The 20,014-nt window shown below is 37.6% G+C and overlaps 2 protein-coding genes across 6 annotated transcripts in view; one reads left to right on the forward strand and one right to left on the reverse strand.

Annotated features, from left to right (window-relative positions):
• fip1l1a (FIP1 like 1a (S. cerevisiae)) overlaps window positions 1-12,787 on the forward strand; it is a 29,770-nt gene extending 16,983 nt beyond the window's left edge. Inside the window, exons 11-16 of the mRNA XM_059512951.1 lie at window positions 531-582; window positions 756-758; window positions 5,342-5,400; window positions 6,759-6,963; window positions 11,438-11,584; window positions 12,299-12,787. Of these exons, the coding sequence (XP_059368934.1) occupies window positions 531-582; window positions 756-758; window positions 5,342-5,400; window positions 6,759-6,963; window positions 11,438-11,584; window positions 12,299-12,446 (614 nt within the window). The 3' untranslated portion in view covers window positions 12,447-12,787. The remainder of the gene's footprint in view (window positions 1-530; window positions 583-755; window positions 759-5,341; window positions 5,401-6,758; window positions 6,964-11,437; window positions 11,585-12,298) is intronic.
• Window positions 12,788-13,257: 470 nt separating this feature from the next.
• The window catches only part of lnx1 (ligand of numb-protein X 1), a 39,041-nt gene continuing 32,284 nt past the window's right edge, over window positions 13,258-20,014 (reverse strand). For all 5 annotated transcript variants that reach the window (XM_059512953.1, XM_059512952.1, XM_059512956.1 and 2 more), the window contains 5 exons: window positions 19,208-19,342; window positions 17,627-17,804; window positions 16,611-16,869; window positions 14,804-14,962; window positions 13,258-14,633 (listed from right to left, as the gene is read on the reverse strand). In XM_059512953.1, the coding sequence (XP_059368936.1) occupies window positions 14,498-14,633; window positions 14,804-14,962; window positions 16,611-16,869; window positions 17,627-17,804; window positions 19,208-19,342 (867 nt within the window). In that variant the 3' untranslated portion in view covers window positions 13,258-14,497. The remainder of the gene's footprint in view (window positions 14,634-14,803; window positions 14,963-16,610; window positions 16,870-17,626; window positions 17,805-19,207; window positions 19,343-20,014) is intronic.

Consider the following 20,014-nt stretch of genomic DNA (forward strand, 5'->3'; position numbering starts at 1 on the left):
TGCCTTGTTCTGTGTTAGCCATAGCTGCATGACTTCTGTGTTCCTCAAATTACTGTTTTTCTTTAGCCCTTTTTTTTGTCATTTTTGTTATTGTTGAAAACTGTCTTTTGGAGCTGGCTCCCATCAGGGGTCCATCAAAAAACAAAAGGGGGATGGTGCCCAGATGTGCATGTATGTTGTGAGTCTGTGGCTGAGTGTGATCAAAGCAGATAAAGTGCCTCAGCCATGTGATGGAGAATGTGTTTTTTGGGGTGCTGCGAAGGCCCATTTGTTTCACGCATGCATTTAAGGGAGGGCGTCATGGTTAACGGGGCAGTAAAAGTTGCAGGACACTGCGTTTGTTGAATTCTGTCTGGATGTGTCATAAACAGTTTCATTTGAAGACATCTGGACATATAAGCACACAGACACAAATAAGCATTTTCTATGATAAATGAACTGCATATACACTTATTTGAATATTTCTCCTTACAGTTTTGACTTCACCTTATCATTATTCACATAATATCTGTTTGTGCCTGCCATTTCAGGTTTCCCATTGCCTCCTGGTGCCCCTCCTCCTATGATACCACCATTAGATAGGTAAGTGTTCATGTTGTTTTTTTTTTTTTTCTTACTGATTGATTGTTAATAATTTTAGCAGGGTTTGCGTATGATATATGGATCATGTGTATATATGTGTGCAGGTTGGTCTCATATAGAAACTGGAAAGAGAGACAGAGGAGATCTAGCAGACAGAGAAAGCAAGAACATAGCAGGTCACTATACAGGCAAAAGAAGGAGAAAAAGAAAGACATAGAAAGGGAGGGAGAGAGAAGGAGGTAGAGCTTGTGAAAGAAACTTAATGTTACATTGATGTAGAATACCTGTGTCTCAGAAAACCTGAACATCAGTTGATATTCAAATAAAGCGGATGACTACGTGTCCATCCATATACTTGAAGCTAATTTTGAGATATAGCATTAAAATGTGTAAAAACAACAAGATAAAAAAAAATCCAAAATGCCTATAGGCTAATATTAAATATTTGTTTTTGTTTTTATTTGAGGTAAATACATATTTTAACACTAATACTGTGGAATTACAATTACTATTATTACAATTTAAATATAAATATTTTCAAATGTGACTTATTTCTGTGATGGCGAAGCTGAATTTTCAGCAGGCTTTATTTGAGTCTTCAGTGTCACATGATCCTTCACGTGATTTGGTGTTAAAGAAACATTTCTTACTATTATCAATGTTGAAAACAGTTGCACTGCTTAATATTTTTGTGGAAACCATGATGCTTTTCCCAGTATTCTTTCAATAGAAAGTTCAAAAGAGCGGCATTTAATTGAAATGTTCTCTAACATTGTAAAAGTCATGACTATCACTTTAAAAATGTGTAATGTGAATAAAAGTTCATACTGAATAAAAGTGTTAATTTATAAAAAAAAAAAAACCTTTTGAACGCATTGCATATTTCGCTACTTGAATGGAAACATAGTCATTTTTATAACCTCTATTACCATCCTCAGAAATCAAGCAATAGGCCAAACAAAAACATTTTAGTTTAAATAGCATAACGTTTAAATGGGACATGTATTTGCTACATTACCTAATCAGCATAATTATTGCATTGTGTGCTAAAACAACCCAAACAGCACATGCTATATAAATTACACTACCAGTGGGCCCAATATTGTCTTATAGCAGACTACTTTGTGATAAATTGTCATTACCAAAAGGACACATCACATAAATCTGAAAAAAAAAACAGATGTCCATGTCGAGATTCAAACCATAAAGTTATGGGACTCAAACATTCATTGTCCCTCATGACAGAGATGATTGACTCTTCCTAAAGCTGTGATTGACAGCCTTCATGGAGTTTATGGGACAGTAAAACTAGGCTGCAGCTACAAAAGCTGTATTGCTCTGTCAGAGTCGTTACTTCTGTCTCTATTCTTGCCTACAGTATGTAGGGCAGCTCATCAAAGTTTCACCCCAGACTTAGAAGAAGAGAAATCAAGAGTCTTTCAGCTCATCCCTGTGCTTGTAACTTATCTTTTTAGGACTGAAATACGGTTAAAAAGCCATCCCCTACCCAGTCAAATGCCAAATAAAGCAGAGAGAGACACAGACAGGGTGGCCATGTTTGTGCCTCGGGGCTCCTGTTTACAGGCATCCAGAACTCCCCATCCATCTATGCCTCATACGCTTCCTCCCTTTCTCCCCAAGACAAACAGCCAAGTCTTGGCCTGTCTACACCCCCCCACCCCCCACCCCCACTTTATTTCTAGATTCACTCCCCCTCACAGTTTGACAGGCATCATCATCATCTGCAGAACATTTGTGTGGTTCAGTGCCAGTTGTTTTTTAGTGTGTGCAGTATATTGTTAATAACATATATTAAATAAAAAGGGTCCTTTCCTCATACAAAGCCACGAGGGTTCAACCCTGAAATTCTTTCTGGGAGATCATTTCAAAAGTATTATTCATTTCATATATTAATAATTTATTATTTATTTCAAATGAATAATATTTATTTAATTTTATTTTAAATGTATAAATACACACAGTCACACATTACTATGTATATATTCCTAATTTTATATGTATTTATATTTGAAGAGACATTTTTGGAATACTATATTGCATTATATATTATGTTGTACATGATATTGAAGCTAAGCATTTAAAGTCTTATCTCTGTCTCTGTTGGCATTATTTAGTTATATTTTCTTTCTCTTTATCTCTGCTTCTCTGTGCTATTTTTATACTTTTTTCACCATCTTCTGACCCAGCTCCCTCATTTTTCTTTTCCATTTCCTGGTCCTCAACTTATTTTTTCTGTTGTTTAAGAATGGTTCTTCTCATGTCTCAGTCTCTCTGCCAAGTCCAAACATCCTTAAAGGAGTTTCCGTTCATCCCAGCCCTGCCAACCAAGGACTGTATAATTCATTAATCACTTCCTCTCATACCATCATGCCAAAAACTCTTTTTCTGTCCTGTGCATGCTCATTTTTCACACTCAAACATCACATGTCGTGAGTACTTTATATAGTAAATATAAAAGGTCCTTATACAAATCCCTGAGGGACACCCCTGTAATAGCCCACAAGGATCTCTGGGGCATCATTTCAAAAGCACAAAACCTTTACGTCTGCTTTAAATGTATCATGCTTTGGCTCTGCAGTCAAAGTCCATGTTTAGGAAGCCCATTTTGTACAACATTTTAGGGAAGAGACAATGATTTTATATTGAAGGCAAAATGCTTTCAACATTGGGTTTGAATGGATGTCTTGAAACTTGTCATCTACAGTACATCAGCAATCTCTCATCACATGTTGTTGAATATCAATAATGATTGTTTTGTTGATACGTTTACTTACCAGAGGAATGCAGAGATGACTACTAGTTGGGCTACATCTTTGCACAGCCATTAGTTTGAGCCCATTAAGGTCAAATTCTGAAGTGATTAGCAGTCTTAATGAGCCAGGCACTAATTAAGGCTTACCTCAGGGGTGAGATAAGACTGTAACTGTCAGATCATCTAATATTGATTATCATAAATTCCTCCTCTGATCTCCTTTTGTCTGTTCTGCTGTGTATAGACATATACTGTAACAAGAATGAGGGGAAAAAGTGTAAAAGAACGTATTGTAGCTGGCTGAATTTAAAAGGGTTTATAAGCAAGAGAAGAGAGGAAGAGGGACAGAGGATGGAAGAAAGACAAAGAGAAACCAGAACAGCAGCATCTTTTCCAGAGATATTATTAGAAACTGTGCACTCTTAACCAACACCTGACCACAAGGAGTTCTGTTGGATGCGAGTTCTCTTACACACACACTTAACTTAAAGCGGGGCGGCCAGCCAGGGTTTATGGATCACCAATTGACCTATTGGTAAGCCCCTCGCCTCGAACGCAGATGAGCCAATGGCAGTCGAGTATCAGTTTCTCGGGGAGCGGAACTCGGTCATCTTTAGGTTTCAGCGACATAGGCCCTGTCCCAAATGGCATCCTAAACCCTCACAGTCTTCCTCTGAGTCTGCACTTTCGTGGCGTAATGCCGATTTGACCGTCAGGTAGAAGTCTGCTGCGGAGCTTGCACCAATGCGGGCTCGTCAGAAGTGCAGATCAAGGGCACATAACCACCACAGAGGGGGCACTCATGAGCACTCTTCTGAATGCTAAAATGACAAATGGCACACTCTGTGGTCTCATGGACTTAATGGACACGCCCACACGGCGGACGTTGTAAGTCCATAAGACTGCAAGTGCACATTAAGTGTTCCATTTGGGACAGGGCCATAGAGAAACATTGGAAGATCCTAAGCTTTCATCAGTTTGATGGTGTTTATGTTACAAAAATGGAAAACCGATTTGTGTCTGGGTTACCTGAAACACTGGTTCCAGGTATCTCGAGAGGATAGACATCAGAATGTATTTTATTACATTCCCTAAACCCAAACAAATCAGAGCAAAAATCTCCCTAAGTATTCAACCCCAACCCCAATGAAGACGAAAATGATAATTTTCTGATTGCCATACTCTCATTAAGTTACAGTTTTCATCTGCTCAAGCAGAACGTTAATATCATCGTGTGCTTCAGCAAGATATGTCTGGCTAAAACTAACGTTAAAGTTTGCGAGTCCATGCTAAGGTACAAACCTAAATTACGAACTATTCTCACGTCAAATACAGTGTAGTTAAGTCAAAAATACATAAACGAAGGTTTACATTTCAGTGCCTCTCCATTTTAAACTGGTTAAATGTTAATTAATTGAATCTTACCCCGAGGTACATGAACAGTGTTGATCAGAGCTGTTACTGATGAAGCTGTATCTGCTCACATACTCACACATAATCACACACTGCTGGCACATTACCGGGCGCATGCTGCACTTTGAGTTAATGCCAGTAACATCAAACAATGAGGAAATTGAGCTCAGAAACAGAGTAAAGTCTTTTGATCATTGTGAAAAGTTCTGTCTACCCCCTTTTTTCTCTTACTTTTTGCCTATTTTTTTGGTATGCTCTATTTATTCCTGTTTCTTTGTTGTTAGTTAAAAAATAATGTGGAGTTGCTGCTCTGTGTGCTGTAATTACAATTTTAATTTAATATATATTTTTAACACTCTTTCAGTTTTGTACATAAGGTCAGTTTGGGCATAGTAAATAATATTGCATACGTTACAGTGCCACTTTATCCTGAAAGAGAAAAATTGATAGATTGTGTATGTAAAGCCATATGAACCAATAAAACTATTTTAAATATTTAAAATAGAACTTTTCAAAATAATGGATGATTGAACCACACTATCAACACTAACACTGTCTTTCTAATCGCAACAGTGGACATTTGGCGGGAGGCTTTGATCGACGGTCGGCTACATCTTACCCTTTCCCTGCAGGTATGAATATTGAAAGTTTATAAAATATATGCATTTCACATGCAATCTTGGGTAAAACTGAGTAATGAATATATTTTGAATATATTATTATTCTAAAAACCCTTATTTGCAAGTTCTAACCTACTAATCCGAATTTGTATCAATTCAGATACATTTAAATACATGCAATACATTTTTGACTTAAGGGAAATTAAATATATTTTCTAATGGAACATTTTGAGTTTTCATTGGCTTCTGAATTGTGTGTGTGTGGGAAAGGAAACCTCGTTATGTTTTGTGTATGTGTTTTAAGTCTGTGTTTGAGGAACGTTTCCTTGTGGATTTTCCTAACATCTTTTAGCGAATAGTGAGAAAATATTTTATTTGGAACCCGTATTTGGAGAGTCTTGATTGGAGCATCCAACACCATGGACTGCCAGTCAAAAGAGTGAAAAGAAGAGTTTCTGCTCACACAAACATAGCCAGACTGCCACACACATCACAGAGCTCTGTACATGTGAGAATGCATGGGGAGGCGTGTGGTTGGTGGTGACTACAGAAAGCTGAACTGCATACAAAGTGTTAGCATACTCAACACTCTCATCATCACTACACAAACACACACACACACACACACACACACACACTAACGAACACCGTTAAACCGTAGAAGGATACGTTTCCAGTCACTAAGCATAGAAATGCACTGCAAGCATTTCAACTGCAGTCCAGCACACATCATTATTGCAGGCAGAGGTTAACAAGGACATACACACACACAGAGAAAATGAGCATATGAGAAAATCTGCTGTGGCCTTGTTAACCTCTACATGTTGTAATGATTTGGGCGTACTCAAGAAGTTAAATTGGTTATTGTCACTGTGAGCTTTCAGTGATTGTTGTATGCATGTTTGTGTGTAAAATAGAGGCAGAAATCAAGCAATAGCTGTTATAGTAATAGCAAGCTGTTATCCTGCCATCTGTCTCAAATGTGCCATTTAAATATGGTTTGCCTTTAGAACAGAATTGAACTAGGTTTTATTATTGTTGTTGTGTTATTTTAAAATGCTGTTGATCTCAGTTTTGTTTGTGTGATAGCTTTGATATTTAATGTCACTATTGTAATTCATTATTGTGTGTGTATGTGTGTGTGTGTGTTTGTGTTTATAATAATGAATTATTATATATTTCACACGTTTAACAATTAGTAATATAATATAATAATTAAATACAATAAATTATCAGTTATATATTCTCATTACATTTTTTATATATTTTGTTGTTCTGATAATAGATTTCAGTAGATGTATATTTCTATCAACACAAATCAGTACATACAGTATGTATTTTTTTAATAATCTTATGTCTCTTTTTCCCAGGTGTGTATTCACCTGCAGTAGGCATGGCTTCATGGTCAGGTGTGATGGACAGTGGCAAAGCATGGGAAAACTACAACCGCCATAACAAAGAAAGGGTGAGAGAGAAAACCAGAGAAAGAGGACACAAGAAAGAGCAAGAGCGTGAGAGAGAGCGAAACAGAGAAACAGATAGAGAACACAGTCCGTCCTCACAAGGTCACAAAAGGTAAGACAGCCAATCAGTGAAGAAACCCAACAGTCTCAATATAGCAAGGTTAAATGGACCTTTAATTGGAGCTGTTTTTAAGATCTGTGCAAGTGTTTGACTCATTCTTAACCAGCATTACTTCCATTTCTCTGTGAAACAAACTAGAAATTTGTAGCCTACTGGTTTTTCTTTTTCCATGAAATTAGTCTACAGCAAATGTAGAGCTTTTTAAGCTTAAAAATGAAGCAAAATAATTATAAAAGGTCTATATTACAAGATTTCTGAAGCCATATGACAATTTTGTGTGAGGAACAAACAGAAATTACTCACTGATGATCAGATCGAGTGATTACACTTTTTTTGTGTACTGAATCAACTGTATTCTTACTGTGTTCATTTAAAAGACCAAACTTAAAAAAACAAATGAACTCTTATAAAGCTATCTTGTAGCACCAGAAGAAGTTAAATAGTGTCATATGGACCATTATTATGGTTTATTTTATGTTGCATTGCATCCTTTTCAAAGCTTGGCAACTTCAGTTCCCTTTCATTGTAACTTAATGCAGCAAAGTAACCAACACATTCCTTAGAAATTACTGCTTTAGTGTGCCACAGAAGAAAGAAACTCATACAGTTTGGATGATTCATATTTCGTTACACCTGTCTGTCAGACTTATGAAGTCAAATTGCTCTTGCTCTTAGATCATCTCTCTCTTACTCTCACTTCACATGAATATGAGATACCATATCTCGATGTCTGAGTGGATATATTTTCTTTTGTGCCTTAAGGGTTGCATTTTAATCAAAAAGTGTGACAATGTACTAAATAAAATGACTTCAAAATCTTATAAGAAGACACACACACACTTTTGTCATGATATCACATAAATTAGGACTTACATTGCCACACACAGCCACACATGCCAAGGCTTTGAGGGTACAGTATGTTGGCGGCTTTGCATCTGTGTCATTGCACAGAGAGAGCAGAGAACCTACTGACCAACATATTCGTTCAGCTCCCAGATCCTCTGTCTGATATGCACTGACAAATCTCTTGTCTTCTCTATCACTGTTTTATGTAATATCCACACAGAAACAGTACAATCCATTATTGTCTGCCACATTCTGAGTGAAAGACAACAACTGTTTACCATACACAACCTCTCTCACTTTAGCACATTCTGAGAGAACTTTACATCCATCACACACACTAAGATCCAGTTTATGGCTGGTAAGTTCCATTTCAAGTGATTCGATCATGAGCTATATATATGAGTGTTAATGTTTTGTGGTCCAATCACTATTTCAGGGGTGTCCCTCATGGCTTTGTGTAAGGACCCTTCATATTTATTATATAATCCCAACAAGTGATGTTTGTTATGTTTAGAAATACTCCAAAAGACTTCACAGGACATGTGTGATGTAAAGTAAATTAATGAATGTAGAGTTAATTTTTAAGTTGAATACATGTATTTGAACTTTGTACTGTAATTACACTAATTAACTAATTACATCACATTTGTGGCAAATTATCACTTTTTAAAATATGTTAGCGATTTTTTTTAATAGTACTTTTAATATTAAACTAGTAACTTTGACATGATTAATTTGTTTTGCAGGATCACTCATGATAGGATCACCAAAGGTTAAACAGGGCTGAACTCAAGAGCAAGAATAACACCGATATATCCACAACACCTGCACTGACAATCTGCCACACTAACTTTTTCCTTCTTTTCTCACTTAGCCCTATCCTTCGCTCAATCTGTCTCTCTTTTAATCTGATTGGTAATGCTCTTAGCATGGACGTGGATGCTCTTAGCATTTGGTGAACACATGTCCCCTAGATATGATCTCATTCCTGTGGCTTAGAGAAAGGACTGGCCTGTCTTCAGTCCAGCTGGCACGACACCTCACACACACACACACACACACACACACACACACACACACACACATACAGTCGTGGCCAAAAGTTTTGAGAAGTACATAAATATTAGTTTTCAAAAAGTTTGCTGCTAAACTGCTTTTAGATCTTTGTTTCAGTTGTTTCTGTGATGTACTGAAATATAATTACAAGCACTTCATACGTTTCAAAGGCTTTTATCGACAATTACATGACATTTATGCAAAGAGTCAGTATTTGCAGTGTTGGCCCTTCTTTTTCAGGACCTCTGCAATTCGACTGGGCATGCTCTCAATCAACTTCTGGGCCAAATCCTGACTGATAGCAACCCATTCTTTCATAATCACTTCTTGGAGTTTGTCAGAATTAGTGGGTTTTTAGTTTGTCCACCCGCCTCTTGAGGATTGACCACAAGTTCTCAATGGGATTAAGATCTGGGGAGTTTCCAGCCCATGGACCCAAAATTTTAACATTCTGGTCCCCGAGCCACTTAGTTATCGCTTTTGCCTTATGGCACGGTGCTCCATCGTGCTGGAAAATGCATTGTTCTTCACAAAACTGTTGTTGGATTGTTGGAAGAAGTTGCTGTTGGAGGGTGTTTTGGTACCATTCTTTATTCATGGCTGTGTTTTTGGGCAGAATTGTGAGTGAGCCCACTCCCTTGGATGAGAAGCAACCCCACACATGAATGGTGTCAGGATGCTTTACTGTTCACTGTTTACAGGGCTACAGTCCATTCACTATACTTTCTGCAGAAGATCAATCTGTCCCTGATGTTTTTTTTGGAGAGAAGGGGCTTCTTTGCTGCCCTTCTTGACACCAGGCCATCTTCCAAAAGTCTTCACCTCACTGTGCGTGCAGATGCGGTCACACCTGCCTGCTGCCATTCCTGAGCAAGCTCTGCACTGGTGGCACTCCGATCCCGCAGCTGAATCCTCTTTAGGAGACGATCCTGGCGCTTGCTGGACTTTCTTGGATGCCCTGAAGCCTTCTTTACAAGAATTGAACCTCTTTCCTTGAAGTTCTTGATGATCCTATAAATTGTTGATTTAGGTGCAATCTTAGTAGCCACAATATCCTTGCCTGTGAAGCCATTTTTATGCAACGCAATGATGGCTGCACGCGTTTCTTTGCAGGTCACCATGGTTAACAATGGAAGAACAATGATTTCAAGCATCACCCTCCTTTTAACATGTCAAGTCTGCCATTCTAACCCAATCAGCCTGACATAATGATCTCCAGCCTTGTGCTCGTCAACATTCTCACCTGAGTTAACAAGACGATTACTGAAATGATCTCAGCAGGTCCTTTAATGACAGCAATGAAATGCAGTGGAAAGGTTTTTTTGGGATTAAGTTAATTTTCATGGCAAAGAAGGACTATGCAATTCATCTGATCACTCTTCATAACATTCTGGAGTATATGCAAATTGCTATTATAAAAACTTAAGCAGCAACTTTTCCAATTTCCAATATTTATGTAATTCTCAAAACTTTTGGCCACGACTGTACATACACACACACAGAGAGAGAGAGAGACACTCGCAACATGTCTTACTCATTGTGCCTTATTACATTTGTAAGTCCCAGCGGAACATGTTTATGGTTCAAATCTTTATTAATAAATGGCATGAAAAATTTGCAACAGAATGTGACTTATAAACACAGGTTCATGTTGGGTTTGCAGCTGCTAACAATAACATCGATATCATTTGACTAACTATGACAAATGCACAGAGGAAACATAGAAGATACTTAAAGGGATCGTTCACCCAAAAGGTTCAATGCAGCAGAATGTTCATTTTGAGTGAACGTTTGGCTTCATGGAGCGATCACATACACTCCACAAGTGACCTCTGCTACCACAAACTCTCTTATCCCCTGTCAAACAATTAGTGTTTCCAAGACTAATCTATAGCCCAGCACCTGAGGGCCGGAAGATTCAACTGACTGCTAATTACAGACAGAGGGATCAGGTTATTGAGTTTTCTCTTTTCTTTGTCTTTATTTTCTGTATGAATGTGCACAGAGAAAGAGAAAGAATGTAGTAAAAGTGTACCGGAAGGCATTCATTATAGCACTATACATCATAACAGCTGCAGGTTGAGTCATTTATCTGACAGTGACCCTGTTAACATGCACAAGAATATATATTTTTATATAATTTGTGTATGTTAACAGTGTTGGGGAAGCTACATTTAAATTGCAACTATTTAGATTGGAATATGAAGTATTAATAAAAATGATACCTGACAAGTGGAACATTTTAACAATTGGAATCCACTCAACATTTGAGTGCTTGGCATGCTAATATAGTTATTGTTATAGTTATCTTTTTAGGTGTGACCGAACCATTTGTCTTACAGTTTCACAACTTTGTTTCATGGTTGTTTGTCCCATTTGGAGCCTAATGGTTAGAGATTGGACTAACCCCTAGGTTGTGGGTTCAAATCTCAGGTCCAGCAGGGATTGTAGGTGGGAGGAGTAAATTACCAGCACTCTCTCCACCCTCAATACCACACCTGAGTAAAGCGCTCATTATTCCCTCATTATTAATAAGTCTGCTTGCTTTTACATGTGTGTGCAGTGAGGAGGAGCGTGTGTCTCGACACAGGGATCACAGTCATTACGGAAGTGAGAGATACAGGAAAAGCTCAGGAAGAGAAGGAATGAGAGACAGACATCGAGAAAGACAACACAGGGACAGGAGTGAACAACACAGATCCTCACACAGGTAATGGCAGGAAAAGGGTGCCGGACAGTAAAAGAAAAATACCAAAGGTGACTAAAATGCCCTAGATGTTAGGCAGAAAAAGTATTTGCAGTAAACGTCTCTGTTTTATCTGTTATCTAAAGTTTGATATATATTTCATAATATTCTATTCTAATCCTGTCTAGTTATGGGTTTAATTCCTCTACTGACACCATAGTGACCTGTAGCTGTCATCTGTATTCACTGTGTCAGAGACAAATATCGCTGAATCTTATATTCAGAATTTATACCAACAGATTACTTCTTTATTCTGAAATTATTTAAGAATTTTCAAAATTGTATGTTAATTTTGATTTTAGAAATAGCATCCATAATTTTCCAGATAAATTATATTTTATTATATTATACTCTACATAGAACAAGTGGTGTATGTATTTTATTTTTTGTTACAGGTACTGTAAAATGACCACAGAAAATGTATTTAATATACATTAAATTGTAAATTACTTTTTATAATATCCCATACACTCACGTACAAATTCACCACAGCAAATGCTTGTACAGTATGTCCACATACAAAACATGCCATTACAGTTTCATATCGGTCACATCATGCAGAGTAACACACACAAAAGCACACAGAAGGCACTAAAGGTGATTTCATTGGGGGCAAACCATCTTATATAACCATCATATATATAGATCATGTGACCTTCTCTCCGTTTCTCTCATTAGTGGCAGCAGTAGGCGGCATCATGATAGTGATGACGCAGATAGCCACAGGAGACACAGGCACAAACGCTCTAGACACAACAGAGGAAGCCTTGAGCCCAGCGAGGAGTGCAGTGTGGACCAGGAGAACCAGTCAGAGGCCACAGAATAACTCCCTGGCCAGCTGGTGAGCCCATTTGTTGACCAGTAGGAGGGCTTTAGTAAAAGATCATTAGTCTCGTCACCGTGAGTCAGATTATGAGTAAACAACTGTGATTAGATTTTGATTAATCCTATGCCAAACACTTGATAAGCCAGTTTATGTTACCGTTTTAGCTATTTAACATTTAATTTTTTGAAAATATGATTTAAAAAAAGTAAAAGGTGGTCAAAAGAGTTCAAATTTTTTATTTATTTAAAATGACTTGTTGACTTACAAAATGGTATTTTTGTTGTGCCAAATGTTAATTTTGTTGAAGCAAAATAATTATAAACATGATCAAGACATGTAAATGTGTGTGAACCATTATTTAGTGTGGGGAAAGAAGAAAGAAATTAATCTTTCAAATAAATGCTGTTGTTTTGAACTTTCTATGCATCAAAGTATCTTGGAAAAAAAAAAGTCTGGACATTATTATGCAGCACATATGTTTTCAACATATATAATTATGATAATCAGAAAGCCTAAGCACCAAATCAGAATATTAGAATGATTTCTGAAGAATCATGTGATACTGAAGACTGGAGTAATGGATGCTGAAAATTCACAGAAATAAATGACATTTTATATCTATTCAAATAGAAGGTTCCTTTAAACAAATCAAAAATACAATAATATTGTTAAACATTATTACAAACAACAGTCTCTGTGAACCTCTTTCAAAAAAAAAAACCTTCTGACCTGAAACTAAATGCTAGTGTGTGTGTAAATATTTATATGCACAAACAGTGCACAATAAGAACACGAGACAGTAACACAAGTCTCCATGTAGATTGACTTTATTGATCATTGAACCAAAGGTACCAACAGATACAATATACTGCACAAGCCAAAGCATGAGATGCCAGAGCACGCACCTTACCCCACAATGATACCCACACACACACACACACACTCACACAGTGAGCTTTTCACACACTAATCTCTGTCCTATCCTTTCACCTCCAAAATAAAAAAATAATAATAATCATCAAGGCCGCCAAAAACTCACGTTATCATTGTAAGCATTATAAGTCATCCATTTTTAAAATAGATTATTAACATTGCTTTTCTTTTTTCAGTTACTATTTTTTTTTATTACTCACTATAGTTTATTTTCATATGTGAAAGCATCTGAAATGTACCAACATAGATAGAACTACTTGGCAAATATGTCTCCATGCCAGCGGATGGAGAGAACGAACCACTGTCAGAACGAACAAAACGAAGCCGATATCTGAAAGCCATAGGAACAGAGAGTAATAAACCAAAATTAATATTAGTCATAGTACAAGTGCTTGAATCCATTTCGTTATTTTTTCAGACATCGACGTTTATAGTAAAGAATGTGCGTCCACCTCAATGCATTTTCTAACATGTAAAACTAATGGAATTGGCAACATGTCCCCCCCCCCCCAAACCCTACACATTCCAGTATTCCTTTCAGCTCTCGTTCGAAGGAAACCCCTCTTATGTGCGGCATCTCAAAGTCCTCTACTTACAACATTAGAGTCAAACAGTCTGACTACATATAGCACAGTGCCCATAATGGTTATACATCTATATCCGACTCATTTGTTGACTGACACGCTCCTCGTTGCATCCTGAAATTGTGTTTTTAGACGCTCACAGTGTACTTTTAATACAGATTAAAAGCTCCGCCTTTCGTCTTTAACGACACATTGTTCATCTCATGCACACAGATCATCTTTATGCCTTGACAAAAGGGCAATTGTGAAAGTTCCTCCTGGTTTTGGAGTGTGATAAACGTGCTGCTTTGTGGGCGGAGTCATGGCATTAGCCCTGCTTTCAAGTTTTGAGTCTGAGCTCCTAGTACCTGAATGAGGTCCATGTGTCATTTCCCGCTCCCGGAGGACAGTCCGCATCATAAGCACCACCTTTCAAGGAAGTCTCGGATTCTCAATTCTACCCTTTTGGTTGTCGTCATTATAAGGTCTATAGTGTAAGCTCCACCCTCTAATGCAGGGTCAATGTGATATGCCCCTCCCACATGCAGAGCAGTCCTATAGCAGGCTTCCAGGCCAAGAAACAATGGTAAGAGTGATGCGACCCCTCAGCTCCTTGAGCAGGCGGACTAAAGCCGTGTGCGTCATTCCCCAAGTGCTCTTCCCATTCACCTCCAGCAGGATGTCTCCACAGCTAATAGGAAAAAAAGAAAAGGGATGAAGTTTTAGTATGTCGTGACAAGAATGAGGGTAAAGACAAAAAAAAAATTATTTAATAAACTGCTTGGCAGTTTATTTATAGGTGTTCTACATAAAGCATGGTTTCCGACAATAGTAAATTCTACGTATTCCAGGTGTCCGTACCGTATCCTGCCGTCATTGTAGGCCGGTGTGCCCTCTACGATAGAGCGGATAAAGAAGGACTGGTTACAGTTGAGTTCTTCTTGCCCACCCACAATACTGAAACCCAGACTGCCAGACGTGCTCCTACGGAGGACAATGTCTTTACAGCAATATAGATGCCTGGAATGGACAGAAAATTCAAGGTTAATTTTATTGTCATTCAGAATCAGCAGACATACATAAATCAACAAATTATTTACCAAGGACACTTAAAGAGAGAGGTCACCCAGACTTGCATATTTTTTGTATGGTAACTGAAGTGTATGGTGACTGATTGTTATGGTCATGGTCTGTTGGAGCAAAATGATGGTAAATATTAATATAATTTCTGTTAACATTTTACATTAAGGTGTAATTCGTTAACATTAGCTAGAGCATTAGGTATTACTAACGGAAGAGGATAAGGGCTAAGCACTAATTTAAAAAAAAACATCTTACAAGTGATTAAATTTCAAGAAAAATATCATAAAATTTAATAAAAAAGTCTAAATAAACATGAAAGAATAAACTCAGATCACGAGTTTCAATAAACTTGTTACATTTCAAGAAAAAAGTTTAAATAAAATTTTGATATGAGACTTGATTTAAACTAGTTTAAATGCAGATGAAACGGCGCTGCCATAAAGACACCCGTCAGGTCTTTATTATAAAAAAGAAAAGGGATTGTGTTAATTTCTCATATACAGTATAAATTCAATTTAAACTGGGTTGTTGTTGTTATTATTGAAAGAGATTTTGATTGATGTTAATTTCTGTATATACTGTACAGTATATGAATACATTTTATTAAATTCCATATTAAGTATATTAATACATTTGGTATCAACTATATTGAATCAATTATTATTGTAAAAGAAAAAGGGGAAAAACAAGAAAAATGTGAAGGCAATGGGAGAGAAGAAAGGTGAATGAGATGCAGAAGGGTTACCCACAGTGCTGTATGTAAATTATCATTTACCTAGATTAATAAATTGTTGTTAATTATTACCTGATGCCTAATGCAACCAATGTTAACAAATTGAGTCTTATTTTACAGAATTATCTTTTTTTGGTCAACTATCCTACATAGGGGTGCATTTCAGTAGCTGGAGGGAAGAGAGAAATTCAGAATAAATAAAAGGTTCAGAGGGAGCTTATGGATATATTGTAGAAATAATTGAGTTTCAAATGAAGAGCAGCCCTGAAAGGATCAATTTGTGTTTAAAGACTTACAGTCTCTGCAAAAATGCTACTGTTATAGATCTCGATATCAACCATGTCTGACAGCTAACAGCGTGAAAGCTTAGAGCTCAGATTTAAAGTGGACTTCTGTGAAATGAGATGATGTAGAAATGGAGAGCAGACAAATGCATGAAAGAAATAAAGAAACAGAACTAACGGGAAACGTTCAGGGAATGGAAGAGAGAGGTCTATTTAAAGCCGTCACACTCTCAGGCATCTAAACCCGTTACAGCAGAGAGGGTGAGAAGGGCTTTCCTCAACCCTGATCTGTTCTCCCCGTCGCGCTCTCTTTCTCCCCTACACACAACTTTCTCAATTATTATGCATATGAAATTGTTAAGAACTTTCATACTCCATCACAGCAAATTCCCACAGATTTGGTGTGAGAAGGGAAGAAAATGGCGGGAAAGGGGGAAAGATCAAACCTACACAATAGACTTTTTAAGAAAAACAGCAGCATATATATGTGTGTATATGTATGTGTAAAGAGACTAAATGAATTCAAATAGTGTATGTCTATTTTGTGTGTGTGTTCTGCTCTGTGTACCTGGGCAGCTGGAGCCAGGACACCCAGAGGGGGGAGTAATCATCATTAGGCGGGGGTAGTTTAATATCTCCGGGTGAAGAGGGCGAGAGAGCGCAGAGGGAATGCAGGGGCGGCATGCAGTCCAGGGAGCTCTCATTTGGGGGTCTCATTTCTAGTACCCGCAGGACCACCGGGGACGAGGTGTTCTTCAGGTTAGCCACGGCCTCACTACGAGTCACACCCGTCAGGTCAAGCCCATTTACATTTAGAAGGATGTCACCTAGAAGACGGGATAGTCACATTACTATGGGGATCACAGGACCATAACAGATCAAGAGTTACATTGATAGGACACACTACTTTGAGGAGTAGATATGATTTATATTTATTTATAATTTATTATTAGATTATTTTCAATACAAATACATTCTGATTATTTTTAATAAATTAAAACCTAATGTTCATAGTTAATGCGACAGGAAAATGCATATTGAGATTGCTAAAGTGCTGTATTTAACTTAATTTGAAACCCACTCTCTTCAAATATCAGGTTTTCCCAAAATTTCTGGTTCACCTCAAACACTGGGCTTACAACACCTTTGTCCAGCATATAAAGACTCAAAGCTTTGATCTTGCATGCGTGTGTCTGTATTTGTTAGGAACTTTAAACCACTGCCTTCAAACACCGACCTGTGCATGATCATAACTTCACACGCCTACATGCATATCACATATGACAAAAATAAACCTGAAAAACTTCCATACGCTCAATCGGAAGCTGATAATTGTGTGTATGACAGAGACAGATTTAGCAATATGGTAGGTGTACAAGTGGGAGTGTGTCATTTTCTGGTGATTTATATGCATTTATTTGCAGAGCTGATGACGGTCATACATATGCAGTAGCAGGTGTGTCTTTGTTTGTGTGTGTATTTGCATTCAAAAGGAGGAAAGATCAGAGGTGCACCTTGGAAACAGGTGTGTGTGGCTTTGTCAGATGTGTCTGAATAGGTTAAACACACTTTGTGAGGCTGTACCTTTGCGGATCGAGCCCTCTTGTCCCACCACTCCTTTAGGGTCGACGTTGGTGACGTAGACGGGCAGATCCCACCCCCTGCTGCTCATCCCACCTGCAACCGTCATACCGAGAGAATCATGCGGCTCCTTCAACAGAGTCACCGTCTTCTCGTAACATGCAGGCTTTTGGCATGAATCCTGAAATGGAGGGACAGGAAATAAGAAAGATGAACTCACTAAAGTTTCAGAGCAAATTACTCGGTTGTTTGACATTTGTTAACCTATGATCTGGATTCACACTTTCCTGATGCCACAAAAAATTATATCTAAACACATGACTGCCTGAAGCGTGTGTGTGTGTGTGTGTGTGTGTGTGTGCTTGTGTGTTTGTAATAAATGGTGAGCTTGCAGGACGCTGTTATTGCTGACCGCAGCCAAATTTGGCCTTGGAACTGCTCCAAAAACAACAAACACAGTCACTAAGTCCTAACTTAATAAAAAGCGTTATTAAAGTTCAATAAAAGGCCTGTTTATATTTAGTCTGCGCCTCTGGCTACAGAAAAAAATCAGATCTGGAGTTAGTGTATCGGCTTATCGCTGGAGTGACTGTGTGTGTGTTAGGCCGTGTCTAATTCAGAGGAGTGAAAAGCCTCTGACAATATGCTGCCAGAGTGTTTCCACCTCTCCTAGTGTGTACAAGAGAATTAACAAGAGTCACTGAAAGGATAAAAAGTGATTGAAAGAAAGAGAGAGAGAGGGGAAGAGAGGTCATGTTAGGGTTTGGTTTGTTCTGGTCTGGTTTTTATAGGGGTTTTGGGCCTTTTGAAAAACATCAGGAAATTACATCATAGAGAGGACCCCTGCAGATCCACATTACTGTGCGTCAAGGTTAATAAGTCTCTTAAAATATCAGATTATTAGGACATTTCATGTCAACACTTTACTTAAAGCCTTTATATATAATGCATTACAAATTATTCATAATGTACATTGGAATACCTTATATATTTTTGTAAATAATTATAACAAAATTTAAAATGCATAGTGTAACAATGAATTTATTTGTGTTATAATGTATTGACTGTTGTAACAATTATTAATGAGATTACACTATTTTTATAATGCATTATAAATAAATACTTTAAAATGAAAATTCACAGAACAGTTTGAGCAAGCAAACCTTCACAAGTTGATCTGAGATGGGTTTTTTTTCTGCTAGGCAAAGGAGAAAGAGAAATGACTAACAATGTATTTGACTTTTATAAGAACAAGGGAAGTTGTCAGTGCAGATACTGAGCAGCAGAAAATCCAGTTTCGAAGACACACTGAAACCCAGCTTGCCGTGGCTGTGTTTCCTCCTGCTGGGTTTTCTTCTGTTAATAGGTTTGGAGACGGCTGTCTCAAAGGAGTGTGTGTGTGTGTGTGTGTGTGTGAGAGAGAGAGAGAGAGAGAGAGAGAGAGAGAGCTGGCTGATTGCTTGATTCTTTGATGTAGAAGTAATAGGCTTTTAGATCTTTTTCCTCAATAAGAGAATGTTTAGTAAAGCGGTGCAGAGGGAGGGGAAATAAAGAGTTTGTGCAGCTCATGCTCATGAAACCAACCAGTAAAGAGTGCTCAATATCCACAGGCGAGTAGGGTGGTGGTCCCTCCATGTTCCACGGCGCCTCCTGTAGGATGTCCGGAGTGGGGATGTGAGTCTGGCGGGACACAATGAAGTGGACGCGGTCCTCACTCGCCTGCAGAACATATAGCAGATAGCATTAGATTTTTTTTTAGGGTTTAAAAGCCTTTTCACACCAAAGACCTGTAACGATAACTATAAAGTTTGAATAATTGTTCCAAGTCTATGAGAATAGGGAAATCCACACCACAGCTATAACAGTAATGGCATAGTAGAACGATATTGTTGTACTAAATTTAAGAATTATTTTCTAGCTGATGAGTGATCAAAAACAATGACAGCCAATCAGAATCCATGGTGCTTCAAAGAGCCTGAGCATTTAAAGTGGCAGAAAACAAAACTGCAACATGCTTATAATAAACAGAACATTATCTGCCATTGGTGTGAATGTTAATATATAGAAGTCAACATTTAAAGTGGATCAAAACATTTTTTTAAAAAAAGTTGTCCTAAGACAAGAATGCATTTTGGTTTTAGGAAAACTTTTATGAAAGTGTTGATCCACTTCAAATGTTGACTAGTGTCATTATCATTATAGTTATCTTTACTGTTATTGTTCTTGGTGTGAACAGGCCTTAAGAGAGGTTAATGCATGAGGTTTTATGAATGATGATGAAAACGTTTGCTTACTAGAAGTGTCAAGATAAATAGCTTGATGGACATTTTATTCTAGAGAACATTTGATTGGACAAAAATCTTTACAGCACAATATGCGTCATCAATATTT

The sequence above is a fragment of the Carassius carassius genome, chromosome 27 (assembly GCF_963082965.1).
Source record: "Carassius carassius chromosome 27, fCarCar2.1, whole genome shotgun sequence".
NCBI lineage: Eukaryota > Metazoa > Chordata > Actinopteri > Cypriniformes > Cyprinidae > Carassius > Carassius carassius.